The sequence below is a fragment of the Mus musculus genome, chromosome 11, assembly GCF_000001635.26.
Source record: "Mus musculus strain C57BL/6J chromosome 11, GRCm38.p6 C57BL/6J".
Lineage (NCBI taxonomy): Eukaryota > Metazoa > Chordata > Mammalia > Rodentia > Muridae > Mus > Mus musculus.
In genome coordinates this window covers 65,147,520-65,170,827 of record NC_000077.6, presented here as the reverse complement: position 1 = coordinate 65,170,827, position 23,308 = coordinate 65,147,520, and the positions used below count along the sequence as shown (strand labels likewise).

The 23,308-nt window shown below is 45.2% G+C and overlaps 1 protein-coding gene, 2 long non-coding RNA genes and 1 pseudogene across 10 annotated transcripts in view; 3 read left to right on the top strand and 1 right to left on the bottom strand.

The window, feature by feature from the left end:
• On the top strand, positions 464 to 984 carry Gm12293 (predicted gene 12293; annotated as a pseudogene).
• Positions 568 to 10,948, bottom strand: LOC115487730. Its single transcript, XR_003949568.1, has 3 exons — positions 10,615 to 10,948; positions 8,439 to 10,007; positions 568 to 629 (listed from the first exon to the last, which is right to left on the bottom strand). It is a non-coding gene; the product is annotated as an uncharacterized LOC115487730 (long non-coding RNA).
• The window catches only part of Arhgap44 (Rho GTPase activating protein 44), a 160,934-nt gene continuing 145,481 nt past the window's right edge, over positions 7,856 to 23,308 (top strand). For 4 of the 7 annotated variants that reach the window (XM_006532873.4, XM_017314452.2, XM_006532871.4 and 1 more), the window contains exon 1: positions 7,856 to 8,242. In XM_006532873.4, coding sequence (XP_006532936.1) covers positions 8,190 to 8,242 — 53 coding nt within the window. In that variant the 5' untranslated portion in view covers positions 7,856 to 8,189. Of the gene's footprint in view, positions 8,243 to 8,549; positions 8,625 to 23,308 lie in introns of those variants that run through there. The other 3 variants (NM_001099288.1, NM_175003.3, XM_030245812.1) reach the window with 2 other exon arrangements.
• 1700086D15Rik lies at positions 10,928 to 22,721 on the top strand. 2 transcript variants are annotated; one of them, XR_003949567.1, is made up of 2 exons: positions 10,928 to 10,960; positions 17,435 to 22,721. It is a non-coding gene; the product is annotated as an RIKEN cDNA 1700086D15 gene (long non-coding RNA). The 2 variants fall into 2 exon arrangements; XR_003949566.1 differs by lacking the exon at positions 10,928 to 10,960 and adding an exon at positions 12,597 to 13,576.

The window sequence follows — 23,308 nt, the reverse complement described above, 5'->3', positions numbered from 1 at the left end:
GCCATATTCCTAGTGAATAGCAAGCTTATTTTTAAAACCATGAGCTATGACAATGCACTCTTGTAATTTTCAAATCATTTTGTATCTGTGATTAAATCCCTTTTCTCCTCTCTAAAACTGCCTCAACTTTCCTCTCTCTTTGACTCTCTCTGTCTCTCTCAAAGATGTATTCACATTCTTTCCTCTATAGAAAAGTAGTGGTCCCTGAAATCAGGTTAATAATTAACGCTCTAATTTCTCCTGTGATCTGTATCAGGCTGGCTTTATGGGTGCCCGTGCTGGACAAAAAGGTGAGAAACTACTGCTGGGTCTGTGCCTCACTGTAGTGTGCATTACTGCTGCTACCATACCTAGAAGTCTGCACTCCCCTAGTTTAACAGCAATGGCTGCACACACTTCCATACCTTCCTGAGAGAGTTGTGTGACTTTCACTTCTTCTACCCATGGGAAGAACTTACCCCATGTTACTCCAAAGCTTGGCACAAGTGCAAAATTGGCAGTGGAGCTTTTCCAGAGGAATGAAAAGCTGTTTGTTCTTTCAATAGACAGTGTTGAGGGCCCTCTTGCCTGGAGTAAGGATATCAGAGCTTACAATGGTAGAGAGCTCACAGAAAAGGTACCTTCTCCCACTGTTGAGGAAATAAACAGGAACCTTGCCATCCTGTTTGGTTATGTTAGCTCCAAAAAAGGGCGCGGGGTGGGGGTGGGGGTGAAAAGGGCATCCTCTAATGGCCTGTGTCATTCGTGGGTGACCATGATAAAAATTGTCTACCCTCTGCCTTCCACCATTGTTCAGACCTTTGATGAGATTCTCAGAATGCTTCTTTTCTCTTCAGCTGGCAGTGGAAAACAGGCTTGCCATCCCAGATGACGGCAAGGATGGCAAAAGTGTCATAGTCCTTCCAACCATCCCTAAAGAGAAAGCTGAACAGCTTTTCTTAAAGCTGTCATTACCAAAGTGCTCCTGATTAGCAAAAATACCTCTGGGACACTTTGTTGAGGCTGCAGATGCTCTCTCAGCCTTGGACCCAAAGATGCCAACTGTAAGTCACGGTAGCAATTTGATAGACACACACTGGTGTGACCACAGCTGAGGACTCTTGGTCAGCAATCTCCTGGCTAGTTAAATGGAAATGACACCAAAACGTTCTCATGAATCTTTAGTGGGTGCCTTCGGCGACATTTCGCCCTTCATCTCTCTCAGCCGTCTGCTGGCTGTCTCTCTCTGACGTATATTCTGTGTTTGAGATTCAGACCTTGTTGGGTCCCTGCATGCCTGTAATCAACAAGTTGGCAGATAAAAAAGCTTGCTACGATCCACCGTAGAATGACCCTCACTTTTGTACTTGTCCTAACTGATCTACTTTTCTGTTACCTGTCTTGGCAAACAATGAGACTTGAAATTGCACTCTCTCTGAAGCATCTAAATATAAAACCCAGGAACCTAGAGTACCACATATATTCTTCAATACTCTGTTATCTTTTTAAAAAAATCATTTAAAATAGATATTTGAAGTGTGGACAGCAAGAAGGGAGTTATTTAAGTGTTTTGTTACAAAAAATATGTGATAATTTTCTATTGAATGGGAAAATCAAGGAGGTTTCCTTTGTCTGCCAAGGAAAGAGATGGACCCAATGGTATGAGCAAGACAGGGCAGGAACCTCACAACATTCCTATCTTAATTTTCTGATGATGTATGTCCATAAGAACACCATATGAAGAAGGGAGAGGTGACAGAGAATGTTTTGCTATTGAACAGCCTAGCAGTGGGCTACCATTTTCTGAGGTTTCTTTTGTGGGAGATCAACAAGTAAAACTCTTTGTTGAAAATTGGGGAGATAAAGACAAGAGAAATGCAGCTTCCTGTGTGTTCTTAGGGTGATGGTCGACTTGAAAGAACACAATTGGGAAAAAAATGTGTGTAGTCTGAAGGTTTAACAGGAAGCCATACAAGACACGTCCACCCTTTTCCCTAAAGCCACATCAGACTCCCATAACTAGGCTGTGGCAAAGCTACAGATTCAAGGATGGTGGAAAAACTCAAGTTGAGAAGCTGGCCATGGTAGCACATACCTTTAGTCCTGGAACACAGAAGGCAGAAGCAAGCAGGTTACTGGGAGTTCAAGGCCAGCCTGGTCTATATAGCAAGTTCCAGACCAGCTTATATTACATAGTGAGACTCTGACACACACAAAAAAGAAAAACTGAAGTTGGTAATGCAGGAGGGAACATACACCAAAATATCCCAAAGTTACCTTGAAAGGGACCAGGGAAATGGCTCAGGGGGTCAGAGCACCTGTTGTTTTTGCAGAGGATCCAGGTTTGGTTCCTAGCACTAATATATGGGACTGCATGTAAATAAACAGTTTTTATATGGTGATGAAAACAATCAGCAGGGTTTACAGGCAGGCCACAGAATCGGAGAGAATCATTACCAGCTACACTTCAAATGTGGGACTAATATTCAGACTTACAAAGAGTTGAAGAAATGAAATACCAAGAAAACAAAACCTCCAAAACATTTAAGGAATAACCATTTTAAACAGCACTCAATATCCCTATCCATCATGGAAATGTAAATTAAAACACCTCTGAGAAACTTACTTCACCCCAGTCAGAGCGGCTATCATGAACAAATCAGATGAAAAACTGCTGTAGAGGATTTGGAGAGACAAGAACCTGTATTCACTATTGATAGGGATGCAAATTAATACCACCCTTGTGGAAATCAGTTTGAAGGTTTCTCAAAAAAAAAAAAAAATAAAAACAGAACTACAACATGATCTAGCTATCTCACTCCTAGGCATATGCACAGAGAACTCCATACCATACCACATGTTTATGGCCGCTTTATTAACTATAGAAAAGGACTGGAATCAACCTCATTTCCCATCAACAGATGAATGGAAAATGAAAAGCTATCTGTGAATATATGAAGTTAAAACTTGCAGGAAAATGAGTGGACTTTCACATGAGTAACAGTATAACTGAACAAAAGGAAGAAGACAGGCTAAGTAGATATAAGGGATGGAGAAGGACTAAACCTAAGTGATAGACACGAGCTATGAAAGAGGGCATAAAGCGAATTGTTTTCCTAGCTCCAACTCTGTCATGGAGATTTTTGGTTTTGGTAGTGGATAAATGCATAAAATATATTCATTACTGAAAGTTTAATATGAAGCTCTATAGCTTCTGTTATGAATGACTATTCTCATTGTACAGAAGAGAGAGAGAAAGAGACAGAGACAGACAGAAAGAGGGAGGAGGGGAAGTGGGAGGGGAAAGGGAATGGGGAGAGCGCAGAAGGAAGAGGGAGAGAGAACAGAGGAAAGACGTGACTATAAATGCTCAAAGTCCACTCACCAGCAACATACTTTGTCCATCAAGATTTCACTTCCTAAACTCACCACCTTTCCAAACAGCATCGCTAACTGGGGATCAAAATGTCCAAAACATAAGCCTATGGGAGACATATGTCATTTAGAAACTTTATGTAGTTCTTGGAAATTTGAAATATAGTATACAGCAGCTGAAGGGCTATGTTATTTAATTTGATGCCAACACCATTCTAACTCAATGATTGACTATGAACTTGCTTACCATATTCCTAGGAAAATTAATTTCACATAAATAAAATTTTGAAGAAAGCTAAGATGCATGTGATTTTATTGGCCAGAGCAATCCTGTGGCCAAGCCAAAGGTTGACAGGTACAGGGAGGTGCCATCCTCCCATAGATCAAAGTCAAGAACACAAGGAACAGAGTGTTCCTTTCCCTTCTTTTCCCTCCTCTTTTCTCCTGCAAACAAATTTCACTTTTAAGCATATTTCCTTTAGGTGCAGAAATTACATTCCAGGCCATTCCACACCTTGGCTGTAGAGCTTTCTGCTCATTGGTAACCCAGCAGCATCCTATCCAGCCCTTTTGGCTTTTGTAGGAAATGGGGAGATGGAACATTTGCGATTCCTCATGGGATTGGCCTCCCACCACGGCAAAGGACTTTTGTGCAGAAGCTCTGCAGATGATAGACAGTGTGATGGATGCACTTCTTGTCCTTCTGGCAGACAGCTTCACTACGCCTGCTGTCAAGCATGGACTACAAAAGAACAAGTCGCAGGCTACGTTCCCAGACATGTCCTCTAGAGACTCAGTGGTGAGGCAATACTAAATCTTCAGGTGGTAACACAACCAAGGTGCCCTTCTTACTCCAGCTAGAAGGCTGTCACTCAGCTCCACACCACCCACAACTAATTCATGGTGATATAGGGCAGCGGAGGAGGGAGGATATTCTGTGTATATTGCCTTTCCACAGAAAATCACCTGAGTAATCATGACCTCAATAAGCCATAATCTCTCCTGTAGGGATAGGTAGCATTTGATTTATTTATTTTCGGGTAATGATAGAATCTCTATGACTACCATCTACTTCCCTTTTCTCTTTCTTGGTTTCATCTCCTGCATCACCATCTTCAACACCCCAGCAGCATGTGGGTTCTTTAGACAGCATGAAGTTACAGCCTTCACAAGCCACATGAAAGCACAAAAGCTTGTGTTCTTAAATTCCAAACTCTCTTCTTTAAAAACTCCATTTTGTTACATGTGATTCTGACATCTGCTTTGAAAGATCAAAAGTGCAGACTTGACATTAATTTCCCTCTCTCTTTCTATTTTTTTTCCTGTGTCATTATCCTTTCTCCAGGACAGAATGCAGAAGATGCACTTAATGTATGGACAGGATGACTGAGACACTAAACTCTTTATTTATTGAAATTTCAACAGCCACACAATTCAAGGGCCACTGTACTGAATAACACAGTTGTACGACCAAGTATCATGTTGTTTAAAGTCATACAGTGTTCTTAATGGCTCCCCATGACTGATGTACACAAAGCCATGCTTATTAGGGTATTATTGGTGGCTTTTCATGTTACTGTGAAGAAATACTTTGACCAAATTAAGGTAACAGAGTTAATTTGAGCTCACAATTTGTGGGTACAGACCACCATGGCAGGGCAGTCACAGCAGTAGAACCTGAAGGCAGCTGGTCACACTGCATCTGCTATCAGGAAGAAGAGAGAGATGAACGATAATCCTCAGCTCACTCTCTCTCTTTTATATACAGCCCAGAGAATGGTGCTGCACACATTTAAGGTGGCTCTGCTTACCTCTGCCAACCCAAACATTCTCTTACAGACGTACCCATAGGCTTGTTTCTCTGGTGAATCCAGCTCCTGCTAAATTGATAAGCACTATTAACCATATGGTCATTTTTTTTTTTATTGCAGGCAAATGAATGGAACTAGAAAATATCATCCTGAGTGATGTAACTCAGATCCAAAATGACATGCATGGTTTGTACTCACCAATATGTGGCTATTAGCCAAAAAAAAAAAGTATAGAATACCCAAGATACAGTCCACAGAACTCAAAAAGGTCAACATGATGAAGGGCCCAAGTGAGGATGCCTCAGCCCCACTTGGGAGGGAGGGAGGGGCCTGGGAGGGAAAGGGGATGGGGGGGGGGAGAGGGGAACATCATCTGGTATTGGGGGGGGGGAAGACTGAAGCCCTGGGGGCCAGAAGAAAGAATGGAAACAGGTAACCTTGGGAGGTAGGAGTTTGGGGAAACCCTTCAGAATGCACCAGAGGCCTGGGAGGTGAGAGACTCTCAGGACTCAAAGGGAGGGACCTTAGATGAGATGCCCTACATTGGGAAGAGGGAACTTGTAGAGCCCACCTCCAGCAGAAAGACCCAGCATCAAGTGAGGGATGGGGTTGCCATCCCACAGTCAAAACTCTGACTCATAATTGTTCCTGTCTGAAAGAACTGCAAGGATGGAAATGGAGAGGAGCTCCAGGAAAAGAAGGTCCAGCGACAGGACCAAAGTGGGATCCAGCTCAAGGGGAGGCCCCAAGACCTGACACTATTACTGAGGCTATGGAGCGCTCACAAAAAGTGACCTATCATGACTGCCCTCCAAAAGACTCAACAAGCAGCTGAGAGAGTCAGATGCAGATATTCGCATCCAACCAATGGACAGAAGTTGCTGACTCCTGTGGAGGCTGAGGAGGAGGGTGACCCTGTAGGAGGACCAGCAGTCTCAATTGACCTGGGCCCCTGAGATCTCTTGGACACTGGAACACTATCCAGGCAGCATACATCAGCTGATATGAGGCCCCCAACAAATATACAGCAGAGGACGGCTGGGTCTGGGTTTAGTCAGGAGAAGGTGAACCTAACTCTCAAGAGACTGGAGGCCACAGGGAGTTTAGAGGTCTGGTGGGGTGGGGGGTGGGGACATCCTTGTGGAGACAAGGGGGGTGGGGAGGAGGTATGAGATGTGGAATGGTCGGAGGGTGGAACAGGAGGGGAATAACATCTGCAGTTTAAAATAAATATAAATAAATAAATAAATAAATAAATAAATGAATGAATAAAGGATTTTTAAAAACTCAAAATAGAAGTACTTTGTTTATATAAACATGACGTTGACATGACTGTATGTTGCCACATACAGTCAGTCACAAGCACGATGCCTTCACTGCTAATTGACCAGAACTCTTGACCTAATAAGCAGAGGCTGAGCTCACAATTAATTAAAGATTTCATGTTCATTCAGCCAAAACATGCCTCAAACCATCATTTGTTCCGCTGGCCAGTAAGACACTTACATCCATATTTAGGGCATCTTTCTACTGTAATCAACACACTGCAGAGAATCTCGGGTCATAGATGGATGCTCTTCCTTTTTTTTTTTTTTTAAACTATTTTCATAATAGGAATGATCCTGGATTTTCCCATTATGCTATCTTCCATTGTATCTGCCACAGTGGACTACATGATAGCCTGTATGTAGTTAGATTTGGAAAACAGCACTCTTTCATTTCCATCTACCAAACAGCAGTGCTTTCTACTTGAGATAGGGAAGCTGGAGATGAGAGAGTCCCAGCAGTTTTCCTAAAATTGCTGATTAAATATGTGAGATTCTAATGGGAAGACTCACATTTGTTTGATCCAATGTCTCTACTGCCCAACAACTCTGACTTGATATATATAAAGATGACAACTAATTGAGATCACATGTGATTTTCTTTCTTTTTTTTACATTATTTATATTTATTTAGTGTGTGTGTACGTAAGACAACATGCAGGAGTTAATTTTCTCCTACCGTGTATGTTCTAGACACTGAACACAGGTCAATAGGCTTCTTTACCTATTGAGCCATTTGCTGTCCCCCTCACCTGCCACCTTCCAAGTCTAATGAGCCACAATTTCTTTCAACCAGCTGGTAAATGCCAGTGGGCTGCCCAGCTGATACCATTTCAGGTCTAGTGGCGGTAAGGAGATGGACATAGCTATGGTAATAGAATCTAAATCATACAAGAAAGCTGTCTCAGGTTGTGCTAGTAGACAAGACGTTACTGATTCAATCTTATGTAAACTTTTGGTTACTTACTGGGTTTGAAAAAGATTAAGGATGGCATTTTGGGATGCATGCTACGCCTAGTTCGAAACCCCTTTGTCCCAAGCTTAACACTGTGATTGAACACCAATAAGGTGACTTTATACAATTTAACGAACACATCTGCCTAACATATCTTCATATGAATTCAACACTGAACATCTCGCATTCGCTTGAGAGAAAATAGGAGTCAGACGTTTACTCTGTTTGTTGTTGTGTCGTTGGTTTCACTATTCAAGCACGAAAGTATTTCCTTTACTACAAGGCTAAAGCCTAAACGTCTTGGTCATACTGTCTTCTCTCACCTCTGCACAAAAGCTGTCCCTACAAACTTTGGACAGAGGAAAGGTGGGAGCGGCAAACTACAAGTCCCAGCATGCACGGCGCATTCCGCACAGGCGCACGGGGACCACCCGGCCAGCTGGCTAGCCAGCCTGCGGAGACTCCCCGGTTCGCTCGCCGGGCTGGGGCTGGGGGCTAGCTACAGCTGGGGCTGACCGCCGGGCGCCTTGGGCGGCCCCGGGCGTGGCACAGAGAAGGATGCGGCGGGCGGACTAGGCGGAGGTGCTCTCGGGAGGCTGGGCGCGGGCCAGGCGGCTCCCCAGGCTCCGCAGTGCCGCCGCCGTCGCCCGGGAGGCTGGGCGCGGGAGCCATGTAACCCTGCGGTGGGCTCCGGGCAGCTCAGTCCTTCCCCAGCTCCCGGGCTAGCGCGGCAGCGGGGCCACGATGAAGAAGCAGTTTAACCGCATGCGCCAGTTGGCCAACCAGACGGTGGGCAGGTAGGTCACCCGCTGGCCGCCCAGGGCCGGCACGCCCGCGGGGCTGCATCTGCCAGGCGCAGGTGATGGAGCTGCCCGGCCTGGAGCTTGTGCGTCCCTCCTGGGTCCGCGCGGGTCGTTGGTGAGACCTTTCCTCTCCCGACCCCTGCTCGCTTCTCGCTCGCCGGTCTAGGCTCAGAGAGTGACGCATCCTCACCTGCGTCCCCAGCTGCCCCTTCACCTCGCCCTCTCTGCCTTTCCTCGGGACTCCCTTTTCCTCTGGTAGCGATTCTTCCTGGAAACAGGTGTTTGCTCTGCTGGAGCTGCTGGCTGCCGAGTCGTTGGCTGCCTCTGGAGATCTCTTCCTCCCTGCGCCCAGTTCAGGGCTGCTTAGGGTCCTGAGGTAGTGTTGGGCCTGGTCGACACCCTCCTTCCCCACTGGAGCCCTGTTTGTTTTCAGGGGCTGTGACTGTATGGGATGCTGGATCACTTTCCTGGCTGTTTTTTCCTCAGCGTTTGGGGGTGGGGAAAGGATGGCGAGAAGGGGGAAGGTGCTGGCTGATGTAGGCTCGGTCCCAAGACTGATTTCAGTGGAGGGAGGGAGGGAGGCTGCGAAAGTGAGGTTCAACTCCCTTGGAAGATGAGAGGAGGATCAGAGAGAGGAGGATCAGAGGCTCTCAGCCAGGTAGGGGATGGGACAGTCTCTCCTCCCTCCCAGTCCAGAACAGCTTGGCCCCAGGAATCTGCAGGACCCAGACTGCTCTCATCTTGGTGAACATGGACTAGATCTGGGCCAGTGTCTCCAGGAGCGGATCTGTGGGGTGCCAAGATCTATTAAGGTTACATAAGGATTCTTAGTGGGTCCCGTCCAAAGCTAGACATTCTTGAAACACAGGCTTGTTAGATAGAGGGGGATTTTTCATGGAATCTGTGTGCCCAGGGCCGGATTTCTGTGTGGTTGTTAAAGGAATTTAGGTGTGCAGTTTAAAGTAAGCAGAAAGGGAAGAACCAAGCCTTGGGTGCAATTCAAGTGCAGGCTCCACACATAGAGTGCTCTCGGCCAGGTTTGTTGAGAAACCAAATACCTTTCTTGGGTGGGAAATGGAGCTTGAGCTGGCACCTGGTAGGGTGGGGGTGGGGACTTCCCTGGAGAATAGAGGACATGAGGGAAGCATACTGCCCTAGTTACAGTGGGCATTTGAGGGCAGGGGATGTGATGGCTTCTCATGCTTTCAGGAACTCCAGATGGTTTCCAAGTAACCTAAGCGTTTCCAAGCTTCTAAACTAGACTTGGATTCATTTTCCCTTCCCAAACACATGTGCTTTAACATGAGGGGGGAATTTATGAATAGCAGAGTCAGATTAGCCCAGATTTTTGGCACGGTATTGCCACAAATATAGCCTCACGTGGACTGTCTTTGGTATGTTGGATGCTGAGATAGTGCTTTCCTGGTACTGGGGGGTGTAGCTGTTGGTTGTCAAGCTGACCATTCTTTACTGTCTTGGCTTCTGGATCACACTCCCTGGGCTCTGGCATACATGATGGCAGTAGACATCCCAGGGGTGGGCCCCTCACTCTGACCACAGGTTGCTGTTTCTCATGGAGTATTCTCAGTCCACTTAGTAGCCTGGTGTTCTCTTGGAGTGTTAGAGATTGGTGCTCGGATATAGATGTCTCAGGGAAGGCATTCGTGTTGCTTCCAGACACCTGGCTCCTATCTTCCTTCAGGACTTGTTTTTAAGTTGTGAGATTTTTGAGGCATGGGCATAGGAACTATATTTTTCACTGTCATTCGTGGAGGAAATGAAAAATAGGCAAAAGCAGACTGAATTATTATTATTATTATTATTATTATTATTGTAAAAAGTAGTCTTATGTATTCAAAGAACATTCTTAGAAGTACAAATCCAGGGGCTGCACCCTGCTATGCCAGAGCTGCTGAGCGCTTAGGTGGATGACCAACATGTACAAAGTTGAGGCCTGACTTGTGTCTGTTTTGGTGAAGTTTAGAGTAAACTGTTGAAGCAAAAATTAGTTTAGGATACTCTACTGCTTCAACACTTCCAGTGCCATCATTTTGCTTAGCAGCCCCAGCATTTCAGTAGCCACATCCCTCTGGACCCCCCTTTGTCTCAGCATGCTCATTTTGTCTTCCTGTCTCCCTGTCCCTGAACTCCTGTGCTTCGGACACATGAAGCCCAGCTCCACTTTAGAGATTTGTTCTTGCTGACCACCAATTTTTACTACCTGGTTGAGGATGTGGTCTTCCCAAATTGCTTTCTCATCAATCAGCACTTGGCTCTCAGGCTCAGATAAAACCCCTGCTCCCTCACTCTTACCCATCATTCTTTTCATTTTTGTCCACTACTCCCCACAGTTTGAAAGCTTGTACCTTTTTGATTTTTGCCCGTCTGTCTCCAGTAGAATGTATTGATCACCCTCGCATGCCAAGGGCACAGAGCAGTGCCTTGTAGACGGTTGGTGCTCGGTCAATATTTATTGCCAAGATGAAATGGTTTACTTCTGGCCAGTGATGGGAATGAAAGGAGGTAGCGTGGGGGTTCTTCTTCCTATTGAGAATGTTGAGAGACTCAACCTGTGCATTGGGAAAGGGGCCATGATTTGCTTCTTAGTATCTCCACTCACTAGCAGCTCATAGTGCTGGAAGTCTGGATGGTAGGTGTGATGTCATAAAGTGCTTTGTAGAGAGGCCTTAGTGACCTCTTTCCGGTAGAGAGGTGAGCTTGAGAGCTGCTCTTCTCCACCACTCCCCACCTAGCTCACTTTCTGTAACTCACAGGTTTTGGGATTATTACAAATGAAAAACTTCTGGGCATTGGCTTATCTTCTCAGAACTGGGCATATCTTAGTAGAAATCAGCAACTTAGCATAGCAACTATAGGAAGAGTCTAGCATGTATGGAGCTCTGGGTTCAGTCCTCAGCACCACATGGTGATACATACCTGTAATCCGCCTGAAGGTAGAATTGGGAAGGCAACATAGTGAGTTCAAAGCCAACCTGGACTACATGAGGTCTTGCTTTGGTCATCTTCACATGTTTCTGCCTTGATTTTCCCATATGTGTTTCTTCACTTCCGACCCTACTCTGGAAAGTTCTCCCTGGCCAGCCTGTGCCTGCTTATCAAGTGATTATCAAGTGGGACACATTTGCATGGTTGCTTAATGATCTTGTGATTAGCTCTCTGCACATTTTTTTTTATTAGCAAAATGAGAACAGTGATGGTTGCCCCTTGGAGATATAGACATTGTAATGATGGTGGAGTTACCCCAGAAAAATGGCTAAGAGTAGCTTTAGGATCTTTGGGCCAGCATTCTAACTCTTTTTGGATGGCATGTTGTGCTCAGTTATTCAGTGTAAAATCACTGGCTGTCTCCTCTGGGCCACACACTATTCCGATCTGGGAATATTACAGTGCCGTGATCTGGGAATATTACAATGCCTTGATCTGGGAATATTACAGTGCCTTGATCTGGGAATATTACAGTGCCGGGCAAACTGAAGTTCTGTTCATTGGAGCCTGAATTCTAAGAGTGTGCTGCGCTTTTGATGGTTCATTTGTTGTGTGATCTTTAACTTGCCGATCATCTTCCCAGCTCGATTTGTAAGCTCCTTTGGAGGCAGAGACAGTGTGGCATGCAGAGGGTTCTCTGAAATTCCTGGGCAACTGGATCAAAAGATGTATGCATTGTAAGCAGAGGACTCAAGGAGAGTAGTTCAAAGACGCAGGGAGAGCACCTGCTGCTGCCTTTTTGGAGGAGCGAAGGGCGGCAGCAGCTGCTGGGTTGTGGACTGGAAGGAGGGCTCAGCCTCATGCATGCCGCCATTTGCTGCTTGTTGTTGTTGTTGTTGAAACTTAGAGTCTACTTGGGGTTCTACCCATCCTGAGAGCCTGTTCTTCTTGGAAGTGATATCTGGCTTGTCCTGGGTGAAACACAGAGCTGAGCGGAAACTTTAGCACAGGGCGAAAGAGAAGATACAAGAACCGGAAGTCAGCCCCTGAAGAGAAGATACAAGAACCGGAAGTCAGCCCCTGTTAAGGACTTGTTTTTCGGTCTGTAGGTGGGGAGCACAGTAAGCCGCCATCTTAGAGGGCTGGGATGAGGTTGGAGAGAGCCTGGCCTGGTGAAGGGCTCACCAGATGGACCACGAAGGTTCTGATCGTTTTTCTTGAAAGTTGACCCAGTCTTTGGAAGACATTAGCCTTCTATGTACAGGGTCTTGGAAATGGGTTCCAGTGGCGACTACCCAACTGCTCTGCGAGGGGTCTGCCCTTGGAGGAAAGCTGGCAGAGTTCCAGAGGAAGCAAGGAGCCCCAGGCTTGTAGATGGTAACATTGTAGGTGCGAGCAAGGCTGTTTGGGTTGCGCTGGGTTGTGTGGGTTTAGAGGTGCTAAGTTGGGGGGTGGAAGGATGAATTTTGCCTCCAGAGCTCTGCTTTCTATTCCTCGACTGCTAGTGTGCAAGACAGAGCTGAGAGGGCTTGGTTTCTCCTGCAGCCTTGCCAAGCCTCGCTGCCGCAGCGCAGCCTGCACAGTTGAACTGCAGGCAGTCCAGGCATCGGCCAGTGGTCCCGGCCGGCCGGGCATGAGGCTGCACAGGCTCTAGGAACAGTGGTCCCCGGCCGGGCATGAGGCTGCACAGGCTCTAGGAACTTTTTTTTTTTTTTTTTTGGTTATTTGAGACAGGACTTCTCTTTATAGCCCTGGCTGCTCTAGGAACTTTTGGCATAGCTGGCATTTCTGCTCTGGCCGAAGCCACTGAGGACCCTTTGCCTGAAGCGACGGCTTGTCCTTCAGTAGGTCTCTGAAAGCCATCAGGCAATCAATAGGACCAGAGGGGAAAAGTCAGAACAAGTCTAGATTAGTCATCACCTGCTTTTGCAAAAGCTGGCTGTGATTTGGACTTCTCAGATCAATGCAGGCTTCTGCAGCCTCTTTCTATGAGAGGCAGCAGGCTTCTCCAGACCAGAGACTCCCCTTAAGTTCTTCAGTAGAGAGAGTCCTGGGAGCCCAGGCAGGCCCTCTTGCTGAGGTGTGGCTTTTGTGCTAGCAGACCACACTGAGCCACTCATGACAGACTGGCAGAGGGACAGAGAAGGCCCTTTGCCCTTGGTTCTCCATGCCCCTTACTCTACAGGCCTGTCCCGTCTCCCCTCAGATGGCCTGCCTGTTCTCTGCAGTCAGCAAGAGGCAGCCTCACTTTCTTGGAGAATTCTCTCAGCCCAGACCTTCTGCAAGTCATTGTGAGGGAGCCTTTTTTTTTTTCCCTTGAGCAGCAATTAATCACCTCCCCTCCCACTTTTTTCCACCAGAGGAATTCATCAACACTGATTGGTAATTTTTTAATAATGGTGATAAGAAGCATTGTTTTCTTGTGGCTGTTTAAAAAAGTAAATTAGTAGCCATGTGACTAAAACAGTAATTTGTGGTTATTTGTTTTAGAGGGATCTGTAAGCATCCCTTTTATTAGTAGTCAAGAGCAGATTATTTCCAATGCTATTTCTGTGGTGATGGGAAATAGGGAGGTTATGGTCTGGCTCAGTGCTGAGAGCTCTCTGAGCTCAGAGAGCAGGTTCTGGGGACACAGAGAGGATCTGTCACTCCTCCATTCAGGGACCCCTGACCCTTGCCGAGTTGGGGAGGCTGTGATGTCTAGCAAATCGAAACTCTCCTTTCTGTCCAGGAAGCAAATGTAACTCTCATTTTCTAACTTTAGAGATAATTTTTAGAATAAACGTTTATTTTCCCACAGAATTCGGTTTATTTTTAGCCATTATTTTTAGTTGCATAAGTAATATTTATCATAGAGGAATGATAACCTTATGGGTGACCAGAAAAAGGGGGACGCTTGGTGATTTTTCTACCTAGAGCCACAGTTAATACTTAGTTAATACTTATTTAGGAGGCATCTTCCAGTCTCTTATTGAGGTAATATCTTGGTTGTATGAGCTTCCTGGAGTGTGCTTGAACAAGCTAAGATTGTTCTGCAGCCATCGGTGACACCATTGTTATTGCAATCCATTGTTGACCTGGACATCATGTGAGAATAGTGACCATATTATGTATTCTCTTGGTTTTTTATGTATTCTCTTGTAACCTTCTTAATCAATTGCCTTCATCTTATATCTTGAATATGACTATCATACCAGCAAATACAAGTGTGCACATAATCAATAACATAATGTCTGCGGTATGTAATAGTCCACCATAGCTAACTGGTTTTCTTGTACCTTTGGTTTTTGGCTGGTTTGAACATCTTTTTTATTTTTCCTGGGTATTTATTGCTCTTCCCACATTGCCTGCATTTGTGTTTTTCGCTCATTTTCGAGATCTATGTTCATAACTTTGCTTGACTTTTAGGTAATCTTTAATATCGAAATACATATATGCTTAGTTGTCTGCTATACACATTTCACTGTGGGTTCCTGATTTCTTTTTGGTTTAGTTGTTGTTGTTGTGGTTTTCCCATGAGGAAATCTGGTGTGTGTGGTTTGGGATTTGTTATCTTATGGTTCATGCATATGTTCAGAGCCATTCCTCAGACCCAGATTATAGAATCATTCAGACACCTTCAGCAATGTCTGGGATACCCCAACTTTAAGCCAGTCTGGAATCCATCAGCCAGCCCTTCTGGTGTATGGCGTGTGTGAGAAGTCCTGTTTCGCTTTTCTGATCCTTCTTGTTTTTAAGTTACTTACCCTGTTACAAATCGACAGGCACTAAAAGGCCTCATGTGCTTGAGGAGTTCTGACTTGCTTCCTTGGCCTGCCTTCCAGTAGGAAGCGGAGGGGCTTCAGCAGTGAGCAAAGTCAGCTTCATTCTCATCCTGAGGCCGCAGTGTTGCGAGGACAGTGAAGCCAGACTGGACCCCGCACCCCAGCTTCTGTTAGGGTTCTTCAGTGGCCCAGACACCAGAACTCTGAGCCTTTGCCCTGGGGACCTTCCTGTCTAACCTAGATGTCTGCCTTGTGGAAGAGAGGTGTTCTGCATCTTCTGACATGTCGGTATCGAGATGGAGACGGTGCCGCCTTTGCAACATTCGGTGTCATGAGAATACTTCCCAGGGGAGCGGCATCCGCTTATTTAAGCCTATCTGTGATCCTCTCCTGCAGTTACCATTTAGGTCCTCCTTGATCACAGTTTCCTTGTTACATGTGTTGGACTCGTTGCCATAGCGTTGGGGATTAGAATAATTTGTTTGGCCTTAGTACTCTTGTTTGGCCACTGCTTGTCAGTGACTTAAAATGAGGGTTACAGGATTCTCCAGCAGATCATTGTATCTTCTGCAAATAATAATTTTGGGTCCTTTTCTATCCTGGTTCGTACTTACTTCATTTTCTTGTCTAATTACATTGTCAAGCACTCAAAGAGAAGCACTATAATAGTGTGGTAATACATAGGTGCCTATGATATTGACTTTAATATAAATGCATGGTGGTTAGTGTGAGAGCTTGTTTGTTGTTGTTTTTTTTACATACATTTATTTGTTTGTGTATGTGTGCACATGTGTCTGTAGAAGTCAGAACACGACTTGGGGGAATCAGTTCTCCCCTTCCAGCATGTGGATTTTAGGCATCAAACTCAGGTGGTCAGGCTTGGTGGCAAGGGCCATAACCTGCTGAGCCATCTCACCAGCCCTTGAGAAAGTTAAAAAAAAAAATCAGATTACATTATTTTACTTTGAGATTTTTTTATATTGAAGTTAAATTTTACTTGTTATCATCAAATTAAATCAATGAGAGACTCCCATCCTGTGTGTGTGTATGTTTGTGTGTGAGACATGTGTGTGCACTCCCAATCTTCAGTCGAGTCTCCGGTATTGAACCCTTGTTCTACTTGACAGTGGGATGTTGAATATTTCTATATACTTCGGTTGAATTATTGTTTTGTATGATTTGACAACCTTGCTACATCTCTCCCATTTTGTAATAGTGTAAAAACGAAGTGTCCAGCTTTTCTTTTGTATGGAGTCATAAAAGCAGGGAGCAGTTTTCCAAGGACAATCTTCTGATACGATGATTCTTTGACAGATTTCCACTTTCTTTAGTGGCCCTGGGACTAGTTGTGTTTTCCAATCACTTTGAGTAACGTATTTTTTAGAAAAAGATTCATTTTTGATGTTCAAAACAAGTTATTAGACTCTGCATATGAATTGGACTTCTAGTGGCATCTAATTTTTCCCCTTGAGTAACTTTGCCCTAATGTGAATTCTCTTGTGATTCTTGGGTTCATTTTGTCCTGCTCTGAGTGTTCAAGCTTGCATGTTGTATGTGAGGATAGGTCAGACTGCTATGGGAACTCTCTAGTGACATACTGTCACAGTCCTTCATTTTGGGCTCATTACTAATGAGTTGATGTGGAGAGTCGTGTCATCAAGGTCCTTGCTCCTCTTTGAAGGGTCTGGAATCTCATGTGACCCCCTCTACTCTTTCTCCAGTACTGCTGAAGGTGAAGAGAGAATAGCAAAATGGCATTTATTGGTTGGTATTCAGGCTCTTTGATCTTTCACTTAGAATCCAGAAAGGTTGCTATGCTAACATGTCACTGGCTGGAACTCGTCACAGAGTTCCCCTGGATGTGGCTGGACCGGGCTCCCTCCTCTCAGCTGAATCACCAGGGATTTCATTCTTTCTCCACATATCTCTCCCTGTCTTGCCCTGTCTCCCTGGTGCATATTTGAGAAGGCTGAAGATTATCACACTCATGCCTTTCTTTAAGAGTCTCCTTGCCCTCCACTGGAGCTGGTCAGCTCCACCCCAGGGGCCAACATTAGGAAAACAATACTTGCTGCTACTCATGGCCTTTGTAGTGTAGTTACAGGAATTTACCACTGTGCCCATCTTCAAAATTAGCTTTAACAAATATATTTTTAAATGCCCTTCCTACAGTGGGGAAGATAAGGATGAAGGAAACAGAAAGTCTTCATGCCACAGTGACATGACACTCTATAGGATTATTGCTAGGGTTAAATAAGATAGGAAATATAATATCCTTAGGCTAATTCCTGATTATGGTAAGCACTTCATAAATTGTAGTTATTACAGGATCCCTTGCTGTGCTGAGAGTCTCTCTGACACAGAGAATGATACATGGTCTTTTTTACCTGTGTTCCCTGAGAACTTGAGACTTACAACTTGAAATTGATGGGCATTTGTCTCCTGCTCTAATCAAGCCCCGTTTCTCTGTGTTTAGCCAAGAACATGATTTGTGGTATCAGTAATGGCGGGTATCTCCCATTTGATGCCTGTGCTAATAGTCAAACTGTGCCAGATCTCAGCAGCTCTCGGCCCTGGCCTGTGGAGTGAGGACAGCCCTTTCCACCCCAGGCCATTCTGGATTCCACCATTTGTCTCTGAGGTGGAAGAACAGGACACAAGACTGTGGTGAGTCACACTCTGGCTTCCAGTGTTTCTTTTGGAAGTGACATGTGCCATTTGTGCCATTTCATTGCCAAAGCAAGTCACTTGGCCACACCTCATTCCATATACAGCCCCGAAAGCCAGTCTTTCTACGCAGGCCTGAATCGAGAGGCAAGCCTGCAGCCTACAGTACCTGTTGCAGGAGCTTGGCTGAGATGCTCATTGAGGATCGTCTTCATTGTGTCTTCCAAATGAATCAAGTGCTGTTTATAGACCCACTTACCAGATGGGGAAATGGAGGTGAGAAAGAGCAGAGCCAGACTTGATACCTCCTGAGGAGAGCAAACCTGGGCTGAGGCTTCTTGCTTTCGCCCTGGTACCATTTCTTTGCAGCCACAATGTCCCTAGTCCCTATAGGAGGTGGTTTTAGAGATGCTAATTAACTGCTCCTGACTTAAATAAAAATAAAACTGTCCTATTCCCTTTAAGATAATGGAGCATCTTGTATGTAGCCTTAACCACAAAGAGCATAAATGAAATTTTTGTCAATAGAATATTCTTCCCTGTGTTTTGTTTCTGCAGCTTCAGCAGAAAGAGAGAGAGAGAGAGAGAAAAAAAAGGTGCCCTTTGAAGGTTCTTTGCCTTCAAAGGAAGGCAAGTCGGAAGTCGGAGTATTTACAAAAGCCTTTGGGCTGCTTCTTCCCCAGCACAGGAACCAAGCAGCAACCTAACAACTGTGCAAAAGGATCAAGTCAAGTAGAGCAGCCTCTGGCCTCACCGTGGTCCTCACTGTCGCCCCTGACCCGGGTCATCAGTGTGTGTGTTCCCACTGTTGATGCAAGCACCATCTGTTAAGAGTACCCCAGATTTGCACATTTACGTGACAGACCTCCATTCTGCCCTTGCCCCACTTTCTACACCAGGGCAGGGCAGGGCAGCCTGGTGGCTGCTGCTTGCCTAGCCCGTGAGGGAAGACAGGAGAGCACCCAGGTCCCCCCTCCCCGCCTGTGCTTTAATGACTGCAGTGGGGAAACAGAATGTCTAACATTAACAGAGTCAGGAAGTAAGTTCTGCATTGACATAGTTGCAACTCTTTTTGTATTTTCCGAACTTGGGCTGATTTGAAGCCTGCAGGATGAGGACACAGGATCTAGAAGTGCACGAAGGGGTGACAGGCCAACAATAAAACCAACCACATAGGAACAACTGGAAGGGAGTCCGGAAAGAGGGAAGCAGAAGCCTGCAGGATGAGGAGTGATTTCTGCTCTTGTACATTTGCAGGAGTCCTGATTCTTTCAAATAAACACTCATTTCACCAAAACAAACAGAACTCAACAGGAGGAACTGAAGTCTTTGTTGCTTGTAATAATATTGCATCTTTGGGGGCTTTTTCGGATCTGAATACATGTTTGCAGTTCTTCGGAGCCCTGGTTTCCAGCATGGGGAACTGCTCGTCTTTAGAACTCTGGATGCAATGGCAGACCTCATTTTGTAGGCTACTGGGAAGCGATACGACCTGGACTCTTAAATCAATTAATCATGGTTTTTAGTGTTTGTCGATAAATTTTTTTTTCTTTTCTATTTTTTTAAAATGTATCTAGAGAACTTGCCACATTTATGTATCGTATTGGGGGCCATGCCTATGCCTAGCACATGTGTGGAGATTAGAGGACAGCTTGTCAATACTGCTTCTCTATCATGTGGGTCGTAGGGATGGAGCGCAGGCAGTCAGGTGAGGCAGCTAATGCCTTTACCTCCCTGAGCCATCTTGCTGACCTGCTTCTCTTTATAAAACAAAGCCACATAATTATGCATGTTTAGGAGGGACACTGATACAGAGTATATAATGTTTAAATCAGGACAGTTAGCATTTTCACTTCAAGTACCCATAGCTTTTAATCTGATATAAAAGTGATACATAATTTCAGGGTCCCTTGTGATGCTTTGAAATGTGGTCTGGATAAGGAGACCAACCTCTCCCAAGGTTGATCATGATCATGACTTTATGCTGAACTACTTCAGAGCTCTGTTGCTTTGTTGAAGAAGTGCACATCCCAATATTATCTGTTTGTACTACTGTGGAAAATGTCAGGGGAATTCGTTCTTGTGCTCCATTACTGCTGGAATTTTTAGTTTTTAATTGTGTGCATGTGTGTGCGCACACACACACACACATACACACACACACACACACACATGTACACAAGCACGCATGCACACACACATATGAGAAGGAGAGGGATAGGGAGAGGGAAAGGACTCTTGTCCTCTCCTCTTAACTGCAGAGCCACCTTTCCAGCCCCAGTTACCTCTAATTTTATAGACAACATTCTCCCTTTGGGCAGCCAGGCTTCTCTGGTTATAGCAGCAGACTCTGGTCTGTTTGGAGATGGGTGGGGCTGCTCTCCAAATCAAAGGAAAAGTTGAACAGTGCATCATGCAAATAGCTACTGAGAGCCTGGTCATAAGAGCGAGAGAAGAGTCTGAGAGGCTTTCCATTTTGTGCTGTCACTTGGCCACTCAGAAGCCGCACAGATCAGAGTCTTAATTGGTCAAGCTTGGGTCACCTCATTGGAAAGAATGATGCATACAGCAAGGCCAGATGCCCACTGAGTTCTACAGTCAGTGGCATCGGACCCCACCCATCTTCACCAGCTTGCCAGGATTTCTTGGCTGTTAAGGAAGTTATTTTTCACCTTTACATTTCTGGCTAATTTCTGTGAATATATTCTTGAAATAATTTTTCTTCCTTTTGAGATACGATCTTGTTTGTAGCCCAGGCTAGATTTGAATTGTAGACGCTCTTGCTTCAACCTGTGGGGTGCAGGAACTGCACAGGTATGGCACTTCACTCAGCCTCTCTGTACCTTTTCACTTTTGTGTCTTAATTATAGTCCATGTCTGTACCCTGGATGATTGCAGTGACCCCTGATCTAATCTTGCCTTTCGGTGATTCTTCCTGACTTTTCGCTGTACTCTTGACTACAGATATGGAGGAATATAACTTTTCTTCTGTATTAAGTTTTCCTTTGGAGTTTTCCTAGGATTGTAGAAAATTCTGTGTACCACTCATTTGTCTTAGAAATTGTCCTGGTTAGTTTTGTTCTTTCTTTCCTTGATACAAGGAAGGGTCATTTGGGAAGTGAGCACCTCAAATGCGCAACTTGCCCCCATCAGATTGTCTGGTAGGCAAATCTCTGGGATGTTTTCCTGACTCGTGATTGATGTGGGAGGGCCCAGGCCACTATGAGCAGGGTGCCCCTCCAGGCTTGTGTAAGAAAGCAGACTAAGCAAGCTATAGAGAATAAGCCAGCAAGCAGCATCCCTCAGGACCTCTGCTTCAGCTCTTGCCCCAGCTTCCCTCAGGATGGAGGGTGGCCTGAGAGCTGTCAGCTGAAATAAATTCTTCCTTCTTCAATTTGCTTTCTGCCCTGGTGTTTTGTCACAGCAATAGAAAACAAACCAAGATATAGGCTGACACCCTGTAGTTTGACTGAGGATTCCAATAGGTTTTACAGTCATAAAAGCCCGGGTGTGTGGATCTCTATGAATGCTTTTGGTTAGAGTAATGACCACCAGCATTACCCAGTTAAAAAACAAAAAACAAAGACTTTACTTTCTTGAGTAAAAATGTATTTTAATTGATTGAAAACCACATTATTTATTAGGAACCCTGTGAAGTCTCAGCCCACTGCATACTTGCATAATGTACAAATAGCTATAAAGGAATGCCATTTCAGATGATGGGACATCCAGAGGTGGGCCAGGCGTTCAGGTACATTATGATCTGGGGCTCCTGTCATCTTCCTGTTTCCTTTGCTTTGTCTTTATTGGTATCTTGACCTCTTGGGCATTTTCCATGGTAAAAATACGGTCGTTGTGTGCTGTGAGGAAGAATGTCGTGACATTTGCAGTGACGGAGATGACACTGGAAGTAATCCTGTCCATGAGCACTGAGCCCCGTGGTTCCTCTAGGGGCCAGCGGCTGTACATGCTTGTGGAGATCAGGGCTTATGAGCCTGCGTCCTGATAATATCATTCATCATGTTTTGCCAGACTCAGAAACACAAATGTCCTGCTTTCTCTCATATGAAGAATCTGTGTTTACATAGCTATATGATATATGCATATATATCTAAGCCACAGAAGTAAATAGATCGGGTATTGGAGAGGGGAGGAAGATGTCAACATGAGTGGGGAAGGGGGTACCAAGAGAGGGAAGTGGAACATGCATGACATGAAGTCACTGGGGGGACTTGGATGGGACGGGTAAGGGGTGGGCACTGTGTGTGGGTAAATATAAAAAACCATGATGATATAAATGTGTGAAAATGCTATGATGTTTGCTCAGGAAGCTAATATAAACTAAGGTTGCTTGCAAAACAAAGGTGATTTGCCTCCATATTCCTAGCTCACAGAGACAGAAAGGAACATTCCAGAAGGTCTTGCTCATGAGATAAGAGTCCTTTCATCTAGTCTAAGCCAGTGCATTTCACATAGTTACGCTTGACCTTTAACATGTACAGGAGGGTGGGAATATGGTAGATGGATGAGGCTCCAGCCCGTATCCCTGATCTGCTTCTGACTGTCAGGGACAGAAGGCACAGATCCGTTGGGATCTTTTTCCTAATCCGGAGAGAAGGGGTGTCCTCTGAGTCAAGAGACTGACTGCGATAGTAGGATGAGTGCTTTATTGGAATCAGAGCTCATCGGGAAGGAAGACCAGGAGCAGAGGTGGCGTCTCAGACAGGAAAGTGCCTGCTCTGTGAGCATAAGAACCTGAGTTTGGCTCCTGGGAAGCCATGGTAAAAACAACAACCAAGCAATCAAGCAGCCAACCAATCAAAACAAGCAGAACACAAGGTGCTAGCGTGCTCTCATAATGGAAGCACTGAATGGGGTGGGATGGAGCTGGTCTGGCTGAGATGATGAGCTTCAGGCTCAGCGAGAGACTCTGTCTCTAAAAATAACTGCGGAGAACTCCAGACACTGACTTGTAGCATTCACAGGCACCTACACACATGTGTGCATGTGCTCCCACACTAACAAGTATATGTCAGTCACCTATACACACCACACACACACACACACACACACACACACACACACACACACACAGAGCAAAGCAAAGAAAATAGAAACCACGGAAGGTGGTCGCACATGCCTGTAATCCTAGCACTTAAAAAGTAGAGGCAGGAGGATGACAGTGAGTTTTAGGATAGTCTGGATTATACACAATGAGTTCTAGATTAGCTAGCACAGAGAAATGAGCCCAAACCTAAAAAGCGAAGAGACAACCAAACCAAATAACAGCAAAAAAACAAAAGGAGGAGAGATAGTCCTGGTGCAGAGCCAGCATTATACCTTGGCTGGTTTAACCCAGTGATTTTTGGCCTGTGCCCTCGAGAAAAATTAGCCAAGTATTCTTATGGTGGATTCAACTGTGACCAAGCCATTGCCTCTTTTACTCAGAGCACTTCCTTCTGTTCCAGGACACTGGTCCCCATAGATGGCTCTGCATCTGATCATGTCTTATGTGAATCTTTGTGCCCATGGCAGCAGTATAGAATTAGGAAGGGCTCAAGAACAGTGGGTCACATTTATTCTCAGAGTTCAGCCCTCCCTGTCTCCCTACAGCTGCTCTTTATGCATCACAGAACTCTGTTCACTCTCCCGTGTGACCTGCCTCAGCCCATTGTGATTCCTA